At 38.7% G+C, this 22,628-nt stretch overlaps 1 protein-coding gene across 1 annotated transcript in view; it reads left to right on the forward strand.

Moving 5' to 3' along the window:
• LOC126196964 (disco-interacting protein 2) overlaps positions 1-22,628 on the forward strand; it is a 667,247-nt gene that overhangs the window by 607,533 nt on the left and 37,086 nt on the right. The window contains 6 exon segments of the mRNA XM_049934602.1: positions 2,395-2,507; positions 5,210-5,456; positions 6,034-6,173; positions 7,522-7,649; positions 13,844-14,008; positions 20,021-20,136. Of these exon segments, the coding sequence (XP_049790559.1) occupies positions 2,395-2,507; positions 5,210-5,456; positions 6,034-6,173; positions 7,522-7,649; positions 13,844-14,008; positions 20,021-20,136 (909 nt within the window).

A 22,628-nucleotide genomic window follows, 5' to 3' on the forward strand; every position in this document is an offset into this window, starting at 1 on the left:
TATAGACGATGCCCATGTAAAAGTTACAGCTGTGCCATCCAGCAGAAGAATTGGACAAATATATGGAATGTTGACAAACTAAACTGAAGCTAGGTGCTCTGCTCAGTATTAAGAAGAGATTTTGTAGGACAGCAGTAAGGTTTGGTAACTTATGTGTTACTTTTGCTTTCTTAATATTTTCTTTGGTGGTTTGTATCTTCATATTAATGTTGCTTAATGAGAACAAAAATGTCCCAGTTGTGGTGTAAAGAGTCAAAAACCAACAAAATTGAGTTGTTTCTGAGTTATTGAAGTCTGTTGCTGCATCTGGCTGCTTGCCTGTAGATTCTCTCTGTCTTGATTCAAACATTTGAGATCACTCTTTTTTTTCCCCTTTTCACTTTTACATCTTTATAAACTGTAACAGAATGTCAGTTGCCTGTCACTTGTGATGAATGAACGTTATTTAACTAAACAGTGACTAATGTCAAACATTCTTTGCTCATTTTCGGATTTTTTCATTTGCTACAGATGTTTCATGCAAAAGGTACACACTTTAGTTGAACTACATACTCAATTTTAAAAAAATAAAAGTAAAAAAATAATTGAATTTGGCCTATAGACTGCACCTACTCTTCTCCTCCCAGGACCTCTTCATTCTGTCACTTTTTTTCCCTTTCCTGCTCAGAAATGATCCATTTGGGCCAACTGTTTGGTGGTTTCTCTTGAAATGATTTTATACTGTTAACTCTGCTACTGAACTCTCCTCTTTTATGGACTATCCATGGTGTAATTCCAACTTCTGCAGCATCCCCTTTCATGTCATTTACACATTTAGATGTCGCCTTTCACTCCACGATGTAGTTGAAGCTCCTTTTGGTCAGTTTGCATTCATCCATCCACAGTAAGTATCTGTAGAAATTCAACCTCCACTTCCTCATTTCTCATTCCTCTTTTTGGTTTGCTTGGAGGGTGCTTTGTTTTTCGGCTTCTTTCAAGTCTCATCAGTAGTCCTCATTGGTCTGAGAATTTTCCTCAGAATCTTCTTCCTTTTTGAATTCCTGAAGCTTCCCTTTTCTCTTTAAAATAAGACACTCTGAGGCATAAATTCTCCAGGTTATACTGCCGAGTTATAGTGTCTGATTTTGGCCTTGTAGGATAACACCCATTTGTTGTACTTGTACTTGTACTTGTTCTTTATTTGCTTGTAGGCCAGATCTATTTATCTGGCTCTTCCTGTGGTTGTCTCCTTATCCAGTCCATTGGGTTGGATCCATACTCAGTTATTGTATTAATAGGAAAAGTTTTGAGTTAAGATTGAGATAATGCTGGGATGGCCTTACTGTGAATAGAAATTGGAAAAATGTTGCAAGCTTACTTTGGTGACTGATCATTTCGAGCATTCTTCCGTTGCTGTTGATAGTAAGGGCCATCCAGGATTTACCATGATCTTATCTCAGTCTTTCCATTTCAGTAGGTTAACTGAATATGTACTGAGTGTGCACTATCTACTTTGGAACAGCTGTATTGAATATAAACAATGAATTCATGAGCAAGACACAATCAAAACATTCATATTTTAATGAAATAAAGTCTCTTCAGAATGTGCAGATAGTTGCTATATTCCAATACGATTGTATTTCAGTACAGTTGTAGGGCTGCTTTAGTCACGAGAGACAAAATAATGCCTTTCCTTTTCATTCTGAAAAAAAAAACCATGGTTAAAGATGTGACAGCTCAGTTTTGTCTGTTTGTGTGTCTCTTAGCTGTTCTTTGGCTTCTCCTGTTTCAGCAGCTGGTAAGTAGCCACTTACATGCTACCTAGTACAAATCTGCAATTTAGACTCTTGTATTTTGAATTTTAATGTATTTCTTAGTTGATGTTAAGGCAGAGAGAACAAGTATGCTTGTGGGAGGTAAGGAAAAAAAAGTGGTGAACGCATCACAAAAGGCAAACAGATTACAAAGGGAACTGATGAAAGAGGTTACAGTAACAGAAAAAATTAGGTTTCTTGACTTTTTTCTGTTTAATGATGACGAAGTAATTAACAGAATTTTGTGTGAGACAGTGAATATTACTCTGAACATAAAGAGTGGAAAATTATTTACTTATAATGTAGCTTGAGGTGAAGGTAGTATTTTCTGTTAATAACTGCATGAAAAAGCACTCATTTGTTGTATTTGAGGTTTTAATATATTTAAGGTTGTACGTTTGGTATTTCTTTAATAGCTACTAACAGTTTTGTACAGACACGTAGATTAAGCATATATTTTGTGAGTTCATTCAGTAGTGTAGTGGTAGTGCAAAAGAAAATAATTTTTTTGCTGTTTTCTTTTGTGTTTTTAACTTTTTTTGAAGTAGTAACAATAATTTCTTTTTGTAATGTGGCTTCCTAGCTGCTGACTTTGTTACAGACGTTGGGCCTGCCTCTGTCATGGTAGGCAACATAGTGCAAGGCAATCGGCTTGCATCTGCCCAAGGAAGAGACATGGGAATTGTGGATGAGGAATCTGACTCAGCAAGGAAGGTGAGATTAATTGTCTGAATTCACAGTGTACATTTTTGTTATGCAGCACATAAACCTAAAAAAAAAAAAACCATGTGAATTAAAGATTGGCAAGATCACAAAAATTTATTGATAAATTTGTAATTTTCATACAGCAGAGACCTTTAAGCTGTTATATTAAACACTAAGAAGTTTTTTGGTAGTATCTCAACAGTCTTGTAGTACAAAAACTGATGGGGGGTGTATTTAAGCTAAAACTGGATACAGGGAATATTGATAATTTTTTTTAACTATATGTGTCCCGGTTGTCCCGTGTCCCGGTTGGGGCACGCATTTTCAACATGTCCCCAATGAAGTGTATCAACGCCTGCTTGCAGCTAGGGTGTCTATTTAATTATCATTTGATAATTTTTTTGCTAATAGTGCAACATCAACTTCATTCACGACAACATCTGACTGCAGAAATGTCTGTGGATTATTACTTATAAGACCTCTTAAAATGTAATTGATTTTTAAAAAATAGAATGTAACTGTAATCTACTTGCCAAGTGGCAGCAGGAGAACACACACATTTAAACTTGCAAGCTTTCAGAGGAAATGGCTCCTTTTTCTGATAGAAGGATTGAAGAAAAGGATGAATCAGGAAATGGAGAGAGTTCAGAAAAGTCGCCCAGAACTCTGGTTCAGGGGAGGCTTACCAGACGGGGCAAGAAGGAAAGACACACTCGTCCTGTCCATTAAGTCTCTTTTAACCCAGGGCTCCGAGAAACTTTCCCAAACTCTCCCCAATTCCTAAAACACACCAGTTCTTTTACTTCACCCCTCTTCCTTCCCCTTCAACTGTACTGCCAGAAGGAGGAGCCACTGGCTCCAAAGCTTGCAAATTTAAGTACCTTTATACGAGGACCGTTCAGAAAGTAACCTCCGGTTGATTTAAAAAAAATACACCAAGTTAAATAAAAATATTTTAATATATACATCTTACAACTACATCTTTGCACTATTTTTCTACATAGTCTCCATAGCGATTGAGGCACTTATCGTATCTCTTCACAAGCTTTGAAATTCCTTCTGCATAAAAATCACCCGCTTGTGCCTGGAGCCAGCCTGTGACCGCATCTTTGAGCTCTTCGTCGTCATCAAACCGCTGTGACCCGAGCCATTTCTTCAAATGCATGAAGAGGTGATAATCACTTGGCGCCAGGTCTGGGCTGTAAGGTGGATGGTTGATAACGTCCCACTTGAAGGACTCAAGAAGGGCCGTTGTTCTGCGAGCAGAGTGAGGACGGGCGTTATCGTGCAAAAAAACGATACCGGAAGTCAGCATACCACGGCGTTTGTTCTGTATAGCCCGTCGTAACTTTTTTATTGTTTCACAGTACACGTCTTGATTAATGGTCGTACCACGTTCCATGAATTCAACCAACAACACCCCTTTGGCATCCCAAAACACCGTTGCCATCAGTTTTCTGGCAGAAAAATCTTGCGAGGCTTTTCTTGGTTTGGTAGGCGAATTTGAATGTGCCCACATCTTTGATTGTTCTTTTGTCTCAGGGTTCACGTACTTAATCCAGGTTTCGTCACCGGTCACGATTCTGTTTAACAATGGTTCTCCTTCGTCCTCATAACGTGACAGAAAGTCTAATGCAGAGGCCATTCTTTGAGTTTTGTGGTGGTCGGTAAGAATTTTGGGCATCCATCGTGCACAGAACTTACGGTAACCCAATCTTGCTGTCACTATCTCGTACAAGAGAGTCTTAGAAATCTGTGGAAAACCAGTAGACAACTCCGACATTGAGAAACGTCGATTTTCACGAACTTTTGCATCAACTGTCTGAACGAGTTCGTCAGTCACCAATGATGGTCTACCACTCCTCTCTTCATCATGAACGTTTTCTCGTCCACTTTTAAATAAACGTACCCATTCACGGACAACTCCTTCACTCATAACTCTTGGTCCGTACATGGCACAAAGCTCACGATGAATAGCTGCTGCAGAATATCCTTTGGCTGTAAAAAACCTTATGACAGCACGCACTTCACATTTGGCGGGGTTTTCTATTGCAGCACACATTTCAAACTGCCACAAAAACTAAACTAGCGCAGGTACGACGTTCACTCGACCACGGCTTGATGCCGACTGACCTGTTGAGTGCGTGAACGCACAGATGGCGTCGCTACTCTCCCCACAACCCGCACTGTGACCAATCGGAGGTTACTTTCTGAACCGCCCTCGTATATGTAAGTGTTCTCCTGCCGTCACTTGTTTAGTAGATTTTTTATCTATCCAATTACATTATATTCTCATAAAAATGATTATTTTCATTGATTTATAAGAGTTCTTGAATCACTAAACTTATATATGGTTACATATTAACATTATTTTAGTGAATGCAGGTTTTAAAGTTTTGACACATACTACAACTCTTATGAAATACTTTTGGTATGTGGTGTTATTTACGACCAAGGTAAAAGAAACTTCGGATTTTTAAAAATAGTAGTCACGTCATGTTAAGTGATACTTCAGGACCAGTTGTGCAAAATTTAATGATGCTTATCAGGAAATATCCTTCAACCGCCTTAATAAGCAGTGGTAGAAATTTTACTTGTTAGGTGCTGCACTTTTATTTAGCTGTTGATCAAAGTAATTTCCATTTAAAAAATATATTTGCATTGCTGGTGTATGCTGTTTTCATCAGTATTTCTCTTTTCTCTTAAAACAGTATCAATTCATATCGGAAATTCTGAAGTGGAGGGCACAGAGCACAGCTGACCATGTTATATTTACATTGCTCAATAGTAAAGGAACTGTAGCAGTCACACTTTCCTGCTCACAACTTCATAAGAAAGCTGAAAGGGTTGGCAACCTTTTACTCGAGAAAGGAAAGATCAATACAGGCGATCATGTGGCACTCATCTTCCCACCTGGAATTGATCTCATTTGTGCATTCTATGGTTGCCTTTATGTTGGTACGTATACCATTGGACTAGTGTAATTTATTGTTTTGATATTACATAACTCATGCTCATATTTCATCTTCCCCCATGCCTACCTCGCTATCCCTCCTCCTCCTCCTCCTCTTCCTCCTCACTCCAGCCTCCTCATTACCAGTACCACACACACCATATTGTTCGTCTGATGAGGTGCTATTGGAGTGCACAGTCTGGCCTCATCTACCAGAGACAGTGGCTTGTGTGTGTGTGTGTGTGTGTGTGTGTGTGTGTGTGTGTGTGTGTGTGTGTGTCTTCTAATTCAGAAGAAGACCTTCTGACCGAAAGCTTAAATGTATGGCAGTCTTTTTGCCATGTGTGGTTTTGATGCACTATCTCTTCTATAGGCTAAGTAGCAATCTGTCCTTTTCGTGTTCCATCCTGGACTTTCTATCATTTGATCTCACCCATATTTTGTATTTTAGTGTAAATCCCAACTGAAGTTAGAATTTATTTAGTTATAGAAAATAAAATTAAAGCGTTTCCTGTGACAGTTTATGTTTTATAATTGATTGGTTTTTCTAGTGTTTGTTAAGCATATTTGATCTGATTACAGGTGCTGTGCCAGTAACAATAAGACCACCACATCCTCAAAATTTGCAGACTACACTTCCTACTGTGAGAATGATTGTTGATGTCAGCAAATCTGTCCTAGTTTTATCCAATCAGAATGTAATAAAGCTTCTAAAATCCAAGGTCAGTATACAGAATGTTAACCTTAAATATAGCTTGCCATAAGTCACAAGCTGTGTTATTATTCAGGAAGAGTATGTTTATGCTGTAACAAAATGACAAATCTTGACATCACTTAATAAAATTATGTTGTCAGTTTTTCGTACAATAATCTTTTTCAATGTACAGAAAGTCACAGTGTCTGTGTCATTGCTTCTGTATGTCTGACGATGTCTTCCTTAGAGTATATATCTTCCATTCCATTGAATAACTTGTGTGCACCAGCCAGATCCTTGGAACACTGATATCAAAAACACTGTTTAAATTGGAAGATGATATTATTTTTATCAGCTTTTTCCTATTGTCTGGATTTTTCATATGTGACTGTTTTGAAGCAGTCATTTGGAATTGCGCTTGTTGTGTTCGGGAGTATGTCCTGCCGTCAGATGGTCAACTTTTTCTTGGCCACAGTTTGGTGGTGGCTATTCATTTATGTGGAGACCTGGTCAGTGGTCATGTCCTCATAGAATGCTGTGCAGATTACAGCAGAGGTGTTATATGATTACTTTCAGCTTTTATAATAAGATAGGATATGCTGTGATGGGACTGGAGTAGGATGTGATTGGTTGGTTGTATTGGACACGTCTTGCAAGTGTGTCTTCCCCAGGGGTATAACCTGTGTGACAAGAGTGTCATGCCCTCTTCTAGTTATGTGGAAAAGGGCTTCATCTCATCTCAATTATAGAAATATTTTTGTGAGAAACTGAATGTTCAACTATTTTATGAATACCAGAATGACTTGATGTCACAGTCTTAAAGTAAGTGTTATGTGGATTTACGTAATTTTTTTTTTCTTCAAAATTTTGAACTAAACACATCTTGGTATGTAGTGAGAGTAAGAGGCTCAATATTCACTTGAGTGGAGAAGCTGATTGTGTATCACACCATGGAATAAGCAGTTACTCCACAGGACGGAGAATGTTTTACTACATAAAGGAAGACATGATCAGTTATACAGAAGCAATGACTGAGAAACAGAGATACAAAAAATTGAGAAAAGTTAGTTGTAAGAAAAAAGGAAAGTGAATAGCAACAAGGAAACACCAAAAGTTCAGGATGTGAGGAGAGACTGTCATATTTTAAATGTTTCTCTGTGTTGGAAGCTTCTATTTCAGAGTACTTACTGTACTTTGAACACCAATATAATAGTATTATGGCAGAACTAGTAATAAATTTTGGAATAGTAGTACCCTTTTTGTATGTGTAATTATCTAGTGTTTAATGATGTCCATTTTTTGTACATGTAATTATTTCTGTTTATTTTAAATTGCAACAATGTTCATTGTTTCGAATAAGATGTCTTTTGTTCTAGGAAGCAAGTAATGTGGTGGATATAAAGTCTTGGCCTATCACACTTGACACGGATGACATGCCAAAGAAGAAGCTGCCTACAATGTATCGGGCACCAACTGCAGAAATGCTGGCTTACCTAGATTTCAGGTAGAAAAAAATTTTGATTGGCCGGTAATACAGAGCAAGATGTAACAAAACTAAAAGCTTAAACAGCAGAAACTCCAGGTTGGAATAACAACAGTATTAGGAAAAGGACAGATTGCTACTCAACTTTGCAGCCAGTTGTCTGCATCTCAGTAGATCATATTTACAATGAGTAGCAATCTATCCTTTCCTTAATATTGTTAAAATTAAAAGTTTTACTAGTGAAGTGAAGCTTCATAATATTATTATGCGTCACAGGAAAAGTATAGATAATTCCAAGAGATTTTCAGCACTTACAAATAAATTTCTTCTTCTTGACAGTTACAGAAATTTTAGCATCAGTAAGCAAGATATATCTTTATGCAGTGCTGAGTAGTATATTAACAAGAGGGTTTTTGAAAAGATTATCACAGCAGTGAATTAGAATTTACCCGAGCATACTTAGATTCATGCTGTGTAGAATGAGGTGAATGAATTGCAGTACATGTCACTTACATTTATGCTGTAGAAGTTTTTGTGGCCAGAAAAGTGAAGGGAAATAAATTTCATTGATGGTAACTAATCCTCCATCCCGCTGCTGTAGATCAGTAGCAGTATGCTAAATGTTGTTATGTGGTGTTGATGTCATTCCTTTTGGCAGTACATTCCCTATTTTTTGAATATTTAAATTAATGCGATAATGCTCTTACATTTAGATTCATTTTTATCTACTCTTTGTTAAGCCATCCGCACACGGGATGTGTTTGTTGTCACAAAACGCACCAGACATTGTGTCCATCGTGATAGCTGCATGCTCTGAAATGACATGCTACATCTCGCGGAGTGTGCTCCCGAACATGATTTGCGGCTGCAGCACTCCCAGCAGCAGTTGTCAGCTGCATCTGGGTACAAATAACACAGTTTGTCTACAAGAATGTAAACATGTAAAATAGATGCATTAACTCTGTTAGCAGTGATTTAAGAAACACAGAGAAATTTGTGAAAACAATTCTGGGCTCATTGGTGGCTTGAACAGTGAACTGCTGGTTGTGGAATACTATGTATGCTGCCACTGACAATGACAAACAAAATGTACTACAAATTGCATTTGGAAAAAAAGTTATATTATAAAATACATTATTAACAGAAAAATACTTAAATCATCTGCCCAAGACCAACTTCAGCTCACTCTTATTTGCCTAATTTCCACATTGTGAAAGTTGTCTCGAACAGTGAGTGCTCTTAATTATAATAAACTAGCGAACCTGGCAATGCTTTGCTATTGCCAAATACGTATGGGAAGTGGTATACCGTATTTACTCGAATCTAAGCCGCACATTTTTTCCGGTTTTTGTAATCCAAAAAACCGCCTGTGGCTTAGAATCGAGAGCAAAGTAAGCGGAAGTTCTGAAAAATGTTGGTAGGTGCCGCCATAACTAACTTCTGCCGACGAATATATGCAGCGCTACACAGGCATGCTTTGCTGTCACAAAGATAAATACTGGTGCCAAAACCTCTGCTTCAGTAAATAAATTAAAAAAATAAGTGTAAGACGAGCTTTTTTCTCCACCCTGAGTTTCGACCACTGCATTTTCATACATTATCCAACAAAGTAAATACAAATTCCGTATTGTTCGTCTTCGAATGTAGCAGCATTTCAATGTACTATAAAAACCCAACTGGCAAGACTGTTTGGGATGTTTGTCAATATGGCCAACTCTTCGTTCTGAATTTTTTCCTACCTGTGAGAAGAGAGAGTTGCTAATAGGAACTTTTATGAATTGTGAATCACATGCAGTATTCTCTTCACCATAAGAATAATGTGAGTATAAACATTTTGCCATGAATTGTTTTGTGTTTGCTGCTATCTCATTTAAATCCTGTCTGCCTAACAAACTATGAAACTAGAGTGAGACAACAGCAAATGCGGAAGAATATACATATCATATCATGTTTATATTCGTATTACTCTTATGCCTAATAGTGATACAGTCAGAAATGAAGCACGGCAATTGACTAGATTTTTAAATTTAAGATGACTCTAATTTCTGTGCAGAATGTAATGTACTAAAGAGGCGTCTGCAAAGATTTTCAAACGAAGAAAAATTTTTACTAAACTCTGCCGGCCGCGGTGGTCTAGCGGTTCTAGGCGCACAGTCCGGAACCGCGCAACTGCTACGGTCGTAGGTTTGAATCCTGCCTCGGGCATGTATGTGTGTGATGTCCTTAGGTTAGTTAGGTTTAAGTAGTTCTAAGTTCTAGGGGACTGATGACCACAGTCGTTAAGTCCCAAAGTGCTCAGAGCCATTTTTTACTAAACTCTCGTTCAGAACATCTTCTATCATACGCAGCCTATTATTTGGTTCTTGCTGATCATTATGAAAGAAAGCAGCTGTGAAAGTAACAACAGATAGCAGTCTCTTACCATTGTTTCACTAATGAGATGATTCCTCTTTTTTTTTTTTTTTTTTTAAAATTGTAAGCGGCGGTAGCGTGCACAAAAGCAAGCCATGCCGTGAGCAGCGACAGGCAGTAAACAATCAGAATGCGACAAACCATGCATGACACAGTACAATAATGCATTTTCAGCTTAGAGTGACGTAAACATCTATAACAAAGAGAACGGCAGTTATCAGATCAAAGAAAAAAAAGCAATCAATTCAAACCAGATGAAGCACATGAAAAAGGAAGAGTATCCATATAAACACAGTTGGAGCACCTGACGCATAGCAATGGCTACCTGGTAAAGCTTAACTGCAAAGATTACGACTCGAACCAAACTACTGTAGCTGTATCGTCATTCATTTGACCTAAATTGTCTCTCATATTACAATGGCCCAACTTTGTTTAGATTTGGAGGTGAGCCTAAAACTTTTCTCTCTCCTTGAATTTCGAGTCTCAAATTTTAGGTGTGGCTTAGATTTGGAAAAATTTCTTTCCTTGATTTCGAGTCTCATTTTTCAGGTGCGGCTTAGATTCGAGTAAATACGGTACATTCTGATCTCCTCCTGCCCCCCCATCCCTCCTTCATTCATTTCCTTCCCACCCCTCTGTCCATCTCCTCTTCCACCCTCCCCCTGACCTTGAGCCTTGTTTATTGTTACTGCAAATGAAACATTGAGTTGAAGTCACTTGAAATGAATGCATATATCAGTTGGTATCATTTATTTGATAGAGAGAGGTCTCTCCAGTTCCTGGATCTGTGAAGATCTTAGCTTCAGTGTCAGTATTTCACATAATTTTAATCTGCCGACAGGTAGGATTACAGCATTTTTGACATTTTAGATTTTGTAGTAGCTTTCTAAACATACACAAAAAAGTCATAAATACAGCTTTCTTATTTTGTGTTAAAACTGGCTGTGAGGAAGAAAACAAAATAGAAGCTTGTTGTGCATACAATTTTGGTTAAAATTATATGTAAAGAGGGAGAATATATTTGAGAGAAACCATTTGTCTAATGTTTTATATGCTTCACTATAGCAGTTAAAACTGACACTGAGAAAGTTAATGAAACCACACATTTTCACAGTATAGTACAACAGAGCACAGCATTTTATTTCTTGCAATCGGATTAGTAGAAAACCTGCACATTGTTGTTTAAAAAACATGTATAGCCCATATCCATCTGAATTTTTATTAGAGTATCACAAAAAATTTGAAATAAATCATTCAAGAACGTTTTGAAATTTTTGGGAACAACATTAAATGACAACTTATCTTTGTAAAGTAATATAAATAACACCAAGTATTTCAGTTCATATTTGTATAAATTAGTAATAAACTGCCAGAATCTCTTAGAAAACATAAAAAAAGAGAGCACAGGTAGCCAGACCCGTAATTTACCTTTGTGGTTCATGACTATCAATTATGCTACAATTCCAGCATGTCAGCAGTGTCTAACTTAAACTGTACAATGTACACAGATTGCTAAAGGCTATAACCACGGTTGAAATTATTTGATATTTAACTATAACAATATTAGGAAAAAGTTCCACTCATGTTAAATCGTCAGTGCACCATTATCATTCACAGCACACAAGTTATATTACGGAAAGCATCAGATATGAGTAGCCTTTAACGACTGTTGTTATACTATAATATAAAAAACCAGACAAGTGTGAGTAGGGCTCGTTCTCGAAGGATTCTGTACAAACTTAATTACAGATAGATAGTTTATCTATAGTTTTAGTGAGTGAGTTTGCAAGTATCAAAATATGTGCCATGAATGGCTGTACCTTTTAATTGTATTGACTTAGAAGCTTAAATTTTTTTACACCACCGAGTGACAGTAGACTTCAGTATTTGACATAAATTTCAACTTCATATCTCCATCCATTCCTGAGAAAAAGGGTTCTTATCAGTCGTACAGACGGATGGACAATGAAGGGATCCTTCTTATCAGTCGTACAGACAGATGGACAATGAAGTGATCCTATAAGGGTCCTTTGTTACTGACTGAGCTACGGAGTCCTAAAAACTACCAGGTATGGGGTTCAATTCCATATAACTTAATCCAATATGGTATCTTCAAAGATCTGTTCATGTCATGAAACCAATGTTGCATCTCATTAGCCGCGTTCCTCTCCACAAAGCAAAAGTACAACTTGGCAGATTCCTCCAGTCAGGCTTTGCATTGTAGTGGGATGTGAAATTCCACACTGTGATGTCGTGAAACTCCAGCAGTTACTCACCTGTGAATGCTTTCTTGTACAGTGACAGGATACCTTTAGGTGCAACGCATGTTAAAATTTGAAGAAAATCGTTTCTTCACCTTAACAGTAGGTGGCACTGTTTTTGAATCTCTCTTGGTTGTTCATTGTTTTCATTTCTGCATTCTTCATTGTTTATTATTGATGGCTGGCTGTGTGCTCATTTAACAGAGAAGTTCTTGCTTTCTTTACTTTTGGATATAGATTTTTCTTAACAAATTCTGTATGAGCAACATGCGCTAAATATTTCATAATGAATTCAGTTAAAATTTTATAGTACAATAATTTTAGTAGCCATAAATGGGTGTACTGTTGGTGATCGTGATGGTGGTGGTGGTGGTGGTGGTGGTGGTGGTGACGACAATACGTTAAACCATATCTTTGTTGCACTTTATCTTGTTAAACAATGTTCAAAATTTTTCATATGTGTTGTTGCAAACTCATGTAAGTAAATACTTCCTTAACATCAGCTATAGAGATTTTTATTAATTTGTGTTTAAAAACCAAGTATTAAATCATGAGGAACTATCAAAAGAAAGTTATTAAATTCAGAACATCGTACTTTAACATATCTTAGTTAATAAAGTATGAATTGTTGTTATTAAGAAGTTAGAAAGCACATGAACAAGTAAATAAGCTTAAGTAAAAGAGAATGAGTACTGTATAGGGAAAGTAAAAGCATAAGATAAGGTTGTTCAGAGAAACTGAGTATTTCATGTTAGTGAAGAGTGTGTCTTGTTTGAGAGCATTTATTGTGAGTGGATATTGGTGCTTGTAGGTAGAATTCACACAGCAACAAATATGTATTGTGTAAAACTTCCCTGACAGATTATGACTGTGTGATCGACTGAGACCAGAACACACATCATTTGCCTTTTTTGTTTTGGAAAGGTCTGTGTTGGAGTCTATGTAACACAGTTTTATGAAAAGTAGTTTTATTAAAGCACACATTCTGTACATTTTATTCTAGAGCATTGTTTCTGGGCTTTCAGCTCCCTAATCATTGATAAATAATGATTATGCTAGTTGGTCTCCGTTGTTTTGATTTTTTGTTACAGGCATACACTCATACATTGATGCTTTCTGTCTACTGGGGACTATCATATTGAAACTAGTCTTTCAAAAATTGCTGTTATAAACCTATTTTCATCTGAGTCCATAGTTTCTATCTGAATTTATTTTCTGTTTCTTTTTTCTTATTTTTGTTTAGTGTCTGTGAATGAACTACTGCCCATTTCACCGCCTCTTATGTTTACTATTTAACTTCCTAGTTTAGATTGTATTGTAGATATATTTGCAGAGTTTAATTTGTCTTTCCCTGCAAAGCATTACTGTATTACTGTGTTTGAAAACCATGAATTGGCCCTCCTTGTATATTGATAACTCACATTTTTTGACTGGCCATTCCACCTTTAATGTGCTTTGTGTGCTTAAATTTGTATTTAGAATTATAAATACAAGGCTTTATTTGTAACTAAAATAGAACTTATTCCACATTTCTGTATTTAGTGTTTCAACAACGGGCATGCTAGCTGGCATTAAGATGTCTCATGCTGCAGTGACATCACTTTGTAGATCAATGAAGCTAGCCTGTGAACTCTATCCTTCTCGTCATATTGCGTTGTGCCTTGATCCTTACTGTGGTCTTGGATTTGCTCTGTGGTGCCTAAGCAGGTAAGTTGATCAGATACTCAGTTTTGAACTGTTTGATTTGTACATATACCTTTTAGATTATAAATTTCCTATAGCTATTTTAGAACAATTGTATTTAGAAATAGTAGTAGTAGTAGTTATAGTAGTAATAGTTATTTACTTCAAAACATTAATGACAACAGTAGCTGAATGTTTGTTGCTATGATTGGTAATAACTCGCTTGAATGAAGAGAAAGTGAACTTTCGAACCCCTGCCACCTATCCCCATCCACATACACACGACACACAGCCATATTTAATCATTTAATCAAGCCATTGTGTAACAAGTTTGTAACATTATGGCCAAAATGAAAATCCACTTATTAACTTGTTTATTCGCACCGCAATGATAAAGTAACATTGACACTACAAAATCTGAGGCAGTACTAACCGTTCCATGGCCGCTGCCTCTGGCCCTTATATAGTTTACAATAATTGAAATATAAATATGTTCAGTGCTTAAAATAGTGATTTTGAAATTTACAATTGAAAGTTAATTGGTTGTACAAAACAAGTTACAAAATTTGGATTTACAATTTGTTAGTCTTACCAGAATAATAAACATGCTGAAACAGTATAGTTAACATTGCGATAATATATAAAATACTTCTCCACAATCATGTTTGATTTAGAAAAATGTTCATAACTTTTTAAATACAGGGTTCAGTTTTTGATACTAACATAAATCCTAGATCTTTATGCGTAGCTGAATAACAATTTCAATCAGGTTACTCTGTACGAATTTTGTAAATAGATGTGTTGCGTATATTTTCAGATAGAAACTATATTTCATAATAATTTTACGATGATTCATCGGTACTAGGTTCCAGGTGCATCAACTTCATTAATTCAGTTAGTTCATATTGTTACAATGTTTGCTTATTTAATTACACAGCTTCGAGTATATGTTGCTGTCTGTATCATTCTCTTCGTTATGTGTCATTACATCTCTTACTTTACGGCCTGACCTACTTGGTTACACAACATTACCTATGTATCTGGCTTATTTTACAATTATTGATAATATAATGTAAATGGATAGATAGGAAATATACTCGTGAAGCGGTGGCAGAGGAACACACACACACACACACACACACACACACACACACACACACACACACACACACACACACACACACACACACCCTATTTTGTTGTGTCTGCGTGTGTGTGTGTGTGTGTGTGTGTGTGTGTGTGTGTGTGTGTGTCGTTGACAAAGGTGTTAATGGCCGAAAGCTGTAATTGTGAGAATATTTTGCTTGTGCCTATCTGCGCTCAGCGTCTTCGCTATATGGTGAGTAGCAACTTTCCTTCTTTAATAATTGTTACTTTCCTTTCAGGGTTTTCAGGGTTTTCCACTGTTTGATTTTTGCGTGACTTTGATCCTAACCCAGTGCTGTTTTCCTATGTTACTATTTTCTTTTGCATCACTATATTCAATGTCCCTCCTTCTTTCTCATCCTTCCTGTGTTTCTCTTGTTGCCTTACAACCACACTGCATGCTCTACTTATGAGCCACACTGTATCAACTGTCTCGGCTGTGCACAACAGATGGCTACAAGACCACACTGATTGTTGGTGCAGCAACTTATACTCCACATTACTCCTGCCGATATAATTAATCCTACACTTTCAAACTGGTCGCTCCCCCTGTGTCATTTCTCGTATTTTTGTGTGTTAACTCCCGCACCTTTCCGGTACCACGCATTCTTGAAACTCAACCTATGAACTCATCCCCACCCCCACACTTTCTTCGTTCTATCCCAGTTTGCATTCACACTAATACTAGGGCATACACATATCAGACAAGTAGAAAGAGTAGAACAGATAATACTTCCGAAAATATTTGGCGCAACTAACAACAATGGAATATGGATCAAGAAACCTACAGAGGAACTATACAAACATACGGAGAGAATCGCAGAAAACACAGACTACAATTCTATGGACACCTATACAGAATGCCATCACACAGACTGACCAAACAGATCTTTGACTGGGTAACCACTAGAAACAACAAATTGGTGGCAGAGGTAAAAAAGGACCTGAACCAACTCAACATAACATTAGACACAATAAACGACAGAATAAAATTCAGAAACATCATTAAGAAAAGTAAAATACATGAGATTCACTGTGACAAACGATATATATATATATATATAGAGGGAAACATTCCACGTAGGAAAAATATATCTAAAAACAAAGATGATGTGACTTGCCAAATGAAAGTGCTGGCAGGTCGACAGACACACAAACAAACACAAACATACACACAAAATTCAAGCTTTCGCAACAAATTGTTGCCTCATCAGGAAAGAGGGAAGGAGAGGGAAAGACGAAAGGATGTGGGTTTTAAGGGAGAGGGTAAGGAGTCATTCCAATCCCGGGAGCGGAAAGACTTACCTTAAAAAAAGGACGGGTATACACTCGCACACATACACATATCCATCCACACATATACAGACACAAGCAGACATCATATATATATATATATATATTCTACTTTTATCCTTGTGACTTCTCACCACTTTCAGTGAATTTTTTGCCTTTTGCTATCGTCGTCTCCCTCTTATTTCATCCTGTTTTTTCCTCTTTTGCATACATTTCATCCTTTTCATGATTTTTCACAGGTATTTGATTGTATTTTTGCGTAATGTTTTGGATGTAATTCTACATTACTTACTTAATTTTTTGCATTTTTTCCACCATCATGGATCCTTGCTCCTACGATCTGCGCCAATACAGAAAAGTTTCCTTATCTTTAGCCAGATCCCTGTCCCTCATACTGTTCATGCATTGTTGCTTGGCTAATGGAATCCTCTCTAATGGCCTCACCATCAAATTACTCATCTCTGGCTGCCAACCCTCCTCCCACAATGTCCTCCACCTGTCAGATTCCGCCAATCTTTAGCCCTCACTGACATAGTCCTCCAAAACCATATAAACCAAGCCCAAACCTCCTTGCAGTACCTTCTCTCCATCCGCAGAATTCTCCTGCTATGCAATCACAAATTCCTGGAACCCATAAAACACATTGAAACTCGTGCCCTGCAGGAACTTGAGCAATGTGCACAACACCACTTCAAAAAGCTCTCCATCCTGCTCACTTCCCACTCGTGCCTTGGAGTACCACTGTCCACCACCTCTACAACAACATCCAAACCTCCCCCATGTCCCCTCACAGCTGACAAACCCTGTCTCACAGACCTACTATACCTACCTCACCTACAAAAACTCCCTCCCACCACCACCACCACCACCACCCCACAGAATCCAGAACCGAAACACAGTCATGAGTCTTTCTCCAGAAGCCTTAGCCCCACAGAAATATCAGTCCTTTCCAAAGGCCTCACCTTTTGCCCCACTCTCAAATTCAATCATGCAGGATTTGGTAGAGACCTTCTCTCCTTCTCCCAGTCCCTACAGTGGAGACTCTTTTTCACCACCAACCCCACCAATCAGACTCAACCAAAGACCAGATTGAACCTTGCCTAACTCAGTTTACTCCTTCATCCAACTGTGACTCCACCACTGCCCCCAAATCACCCCCTGTTACCTTTCCAGGATTTATTAACCTTGAACCTCGCCTCACCATCATTCCCCAAATCCCTCAACATGCAAACTAACCTTACATCCACAGAAAGGACCACAGTCCACCATCTAAAAACTGATCCTGACCTTGTGATCCTACCTGTGGAAAAAAGACTTCTCCACTGTTGTTTTTAACCGCAAGGATTACCTGGCAGAGGGACTCCACCAGCTGTCACGTACTTCCACCTACAAACTTGCCACAGTGACCCCATTCCAATAATCCAGCAGGCTCTCCAGTCACCATCTAGATGCGTAATAAAGTCTATAAAAATAACCACCAGGATGCCCCATTGTGGTTGGTTACTGTGTCCCCACTGAGAGAATCTCTGCTCTCATAGACCAACACCTTCAACCTGTTACCCAGAACCTACCCTCATGTATAAAAGATACCAACTATTTCCTCCACCAGCTGTCCACAGTTTCTGTCCCTTTACCACACAGTGTCCTGCTCGTCACTATTGATGCCACCTCCCTGTACATTAACATTCCTAATGCCCATGGCCTTACTTCTATTGAACATTACCTTTCCCAATGCCCTATGGATTCCAGACCAACAACCCCCTTCCTAGTTGCTGTGATCAACTATATCCTCACCCACAATTACTTCTCCTTTGAAGGTATTACCTACAAACAAATCCAGATTATAGCTATGGGCACCCACATGGCACCATCCCATGCCAACATATTCATGGGCCATCTAGAGGAATCCACGTAAAAACCCAGAATCCTGAACCGCTCAGCTGGTTCAGATTCATTGATGACATCTTTGCTGCCTGGATCAAATGTGAGAACACCGTATCCACATTCCTCCAGAACCTCAACAACTTCTCCCCCATTTGCTTCACCTGGTCCTACTCAACCCAACAAGCCACCTTTCTAGATGTTGACCTCCACCTCAATATTGGAAACATCAGTACCTCCATCCATATCAAACCAACTAACCACCAGCAATACCTCCACTTCGACATCTGCCACCCATTCCATACTGAGAAGTCCCTTCCGTACAGCACAGCCACCCATAATCATCACATCTGCAGTAATGAGCAGTCCCTCTTGAAATATACCGAGGGTCTCACTGAAGCCTTCACTGACCAACCTTGTACAAAAACAAATCTCCCGTGCCTTATCTTTCCAGTCTCCCACCACCTCTCAAAGTCCCACTGTGCAGCCACAGAGGAACATGCACCTCGTAACTTAGTACCACTCAAGACTGGAGCTACTGAGTACATTCTCCACCAGGATTTTGATTATCTCTCATCATGCCCTGAAATGAGAAATGTCCTGCTCACTATCCTTCCCACCCTCCTACAGTAGTATTTCACCATCCATCGAACCTACACAGTATACTTTTCCATCCTTACACAACCTCTGCTCCCAATCCCTTACCTCATGACTCATACCCCTGTAATAGACCTAGATGCAAGACATGTCCTGTACATTCTCCCATCACCACCTACTCCTGTCCAGTCACTAACATCACCTATCCCATCAAAGGCAGGACTACCTGCGAAACCAGTCATGTGATTTACATACTAAACTGCTGCATTCTATGTAGGCATGACAACCAACAAGCTGTCTGTCCGCAGGAATGGCCACCGACAAACTGTGACCGAGAAACAAGTGGACCACCCTGTTAGGCTGTCAACCATGAGATCCTTCATTTCAGTGACTGCTTCACAGCCTGTGCAATATGGATCCTTCCTGCCAACACCAGTTTTTCTGAATTGCATTGGTGGGAACTTTCCCTGCAATACATCCTATGTTCCTGTAACCCTCCTGGCCTCAACCTTCGTTACTCACTGTCCTCACTCATCCAGCCCCTTCCCTGTTTCCATTCCAGCACTACACAGCCGTCATTCCACCACCACACCCAGTCTTTTTATTTCTCTCCGCTGCCCCCCCTTCTAAACTGCAGCACTTCACTGTCCGACACCCCTACCATACTATCCCTCCCCCTCCCCGTCCCAGCATTCTCTTTACCCCCACCTAGTCGCCACTTCCATCATGTACTGGTGCTGCTGCTCGCAGTGTTATTACAGTTGTCTGAGACTGCAGTTTTTTTTTTTTTTTGTGTGTGTGTGTGTGTGTGTGTGTGTGTGTGTGTGTGTGTTGGATCTCTCTTTACTATTTCCACAGCCTGAGTCAATGATAGGGTTTAGCTGCTTTGATGTCTGCATGTTGTGCTGAATGTTCAGCAAAACTAAGCTTACTAGCATTGCAACTTGTGAGCACCACTTTGAGTAGTTACAAAAGTGTCATCATCATTCCAGACATAACTTTGCTTAGCTATAATGTGTACTGTTTTTACGTGTCTTGATTTCTGGTGCTTTAGATTATGAGACTATTTTCAGGCTTTGAGACTATTTTCTGTTCATCAAATGACATTTTTGCTTGCAGTATTTATTCTGGGCATCACTCAATTCTAATTCCTCCATCAGAAGTGGAAGTGAATCCTGCACTTTGGCTCTCTGCTGTCAGTCAATACAGAGTGCGTGACACTTTTTGTTCATATGGTAAGTTATGTTTCGTTTATTAATATGCAGGCTGTTAACATTATAACATATGTTACATACTGCTACCTTGTCCATAACAGCAGTGTATAATAAACTTAAAGTAGTACAGCAAAAAAGACTTAAAAATCATGTCAACATCACAATTAAGATGCAGATTTTCTGTCTTAAAAATCTTTTTTCAACCAGGAAGTTCACCTTTACAAAGATCAGAACATGTCTAAGGAAATAACAGAAATGATTGACGATAGTTGAGAGTATCCAGACTACAGTGAACAATAAGTCCTGTATTCAGTTTGTTCTTCTGTATATGAATTGGTACTACAGACTTTGTTATGTATCATAATAAATATTTAACTGAGTTTCTCATTTTGAAAGACACAATAAATGTCTAGATTGAGCCTTTGCATTTCCCTTTTCAGATTTTGTAGTTTCCCTATCAAGTTCAAGCTTCTGACATTCCACACCCCGACTTGTAGAATATTATTCTTTCGTTGATCATTCAATCTTTTTCTCATGGTTCCCTCCCCCTTGGCACACTCCTCCTGTAGATCGAATGGGGTACTATTCCAGAATCTTTTGCCAACGGAGTGATCGTCATGACACTTTTTCAGTTACAGGCCACACGTACTGTGGATACACATTACGTGTCTTTAATGCAGTGGTTTCCATTGCCTTATGCATCCTCATGCCGTTGATCATTGCTGATTCTTCCACCTTTAGGGGCAGTTTCCCTCACCTACAACAAGAGAGTGCCCTGAATTTTGGTCCACTCCTCCGCCCTCTGTGACAAGGCCATTGGCAGAATGAGGGTGACCCCTTATGCCAGAAGTCTTCAGACGCCAGTGCTGTTCATTAATCATAATTTAAGTGGTGGCAGGATTTGAACCTGGGACTGAAGACATTTTGATTACTAATCAAAGGTGCTAACGCTAGACCATGGGTTCTCATCCACAACCCCTAGACCAATCTAGATTTAGTAGAGGTCAGTGAAGTGAAATGGAAAGAAGACAAGGATTTCTGGTCAGGTGAGTATAGGGTAATATCAACAGCAGCAGAAAGTGGTATAACAGGAGTGGGATTTGTTATGAAGGGAGGGCAGACAGTGTGTTACTGTGAGCAGTTCAGTGATAGGGTCGTTGTTAGCAGAATTGACAGCAAACCAACACAGACAACGATAGTTCAGGTATACATGCTGATGTCACAAGCTGAAGATGAAGAGATAAAGAAAGTACATGAGGATATTGAAAGGGTAATACAGTATGTAAAGGGAGATGAAAATCTAATAGTCTTGGGGATTGGAATGTAGTTGTAGGGGAAGGAGTAGAAAAAAGGGTTACAGGAGAATGTGGGCTTGGGACAAGGATTGAGAGGGGGAAAAAAAAACTAATTGAGTTCTGTAATAAATTTCAGCTATTAAAAGTGAATAGTCCGTTAAAGAATCACAAGATGAGGAGGTATACTTGGAAAAGGCTGGGTGACACAGGAAGATTTCAATAAGATTACATCATGGTCAGACCGAGATGCCGAAATCAGATACTGGATTGTAAGGCATACTCAGAAGCAGATACAGACTCAAATCACAATATAGTAGTGATGAAGAGTAAGTTGAAGTTTAAGAGATTAGTTTCTAAGAATCAATACATGAAGAAGTGGGATACGGAAGTACTAGGGAATGATGATATACACTTGAAGTTCTCTAAGGCTATAGATACAGTGATAAGGTTCAAATGGCTCTGAGCACTATGGGACTTAACTTCTGAGGTCATCAGTCCCCTAGAACTTAGAACTACTTAAACCTAACTAACCTAAGGACATCACACACATCCATGCCCGAGGCAGGATTCGAATCTACGACTGTAGCGGTCACGCGGTTCCAGACTGTAGCGCCTAGAACCGCACCGCCACTCCGGCCTGCGGTGATAAGGAATAGCTCAGTAGGCAGTACAGTTGAAGAGGAATGGACATCGGTAAAAAGGGCCATCACAGAAGCTGGAAAGAAAAACATAGCTACAGAAAAGATAACTGTGAAGAAACCCTTCGGTTTATTGATAAAAGGAGGAAGTACAAAAATGTTCTGGGAAACTCAGGAATACAGAAATAAAAGTCGCTGAGGAGTGAAATAAATAGGAAGTTCAGGGAAGCTAAGACAAAATGGCTGCATGAAAAATGTGAAGAAATCTAAAAAGAAATGATTGTCGGCAGGACAGACTCAGCATACAGGAGACTCAAAACAACCCTTGGTGACATTAAAAGCAAGGGTGGTAACATTAAGAGTGCAACAGGAATTCAACTGTTAAATGCAGAGGAGAGAATAGGTAAGTAGAAATAATACATTGAAAGTCTCTCTGAGGGGGAAGATTTGTCTGATGTGGCGGAAGAAGAAACAGCAGTCGATTTAGAAGAGATAGGGGATTCAGTTATTAAAATCAGAATTTAAAAGAGCTCTGGAGTACTTAAGATGAAATAAGACAGGAGGGGGGAAGTGGCAACAA

The sequence above is a fragment of the Schistocerca nitens genome, chromosome 1 (assembly GCF_023898315.1).
Source record: "Schistocerca nitens isolate TAMUIC-IGC-003100 chromosome 1, iqSchNite1.1, whole genome shotgun sequence".
Taxonomy (NCBI): domain Eukaryota; kingdom Metazoa; phylum Arthropoda; class Insecta; order Orthoptera; family Acrididae; genus Schistocerca; species Schistocerca nitens.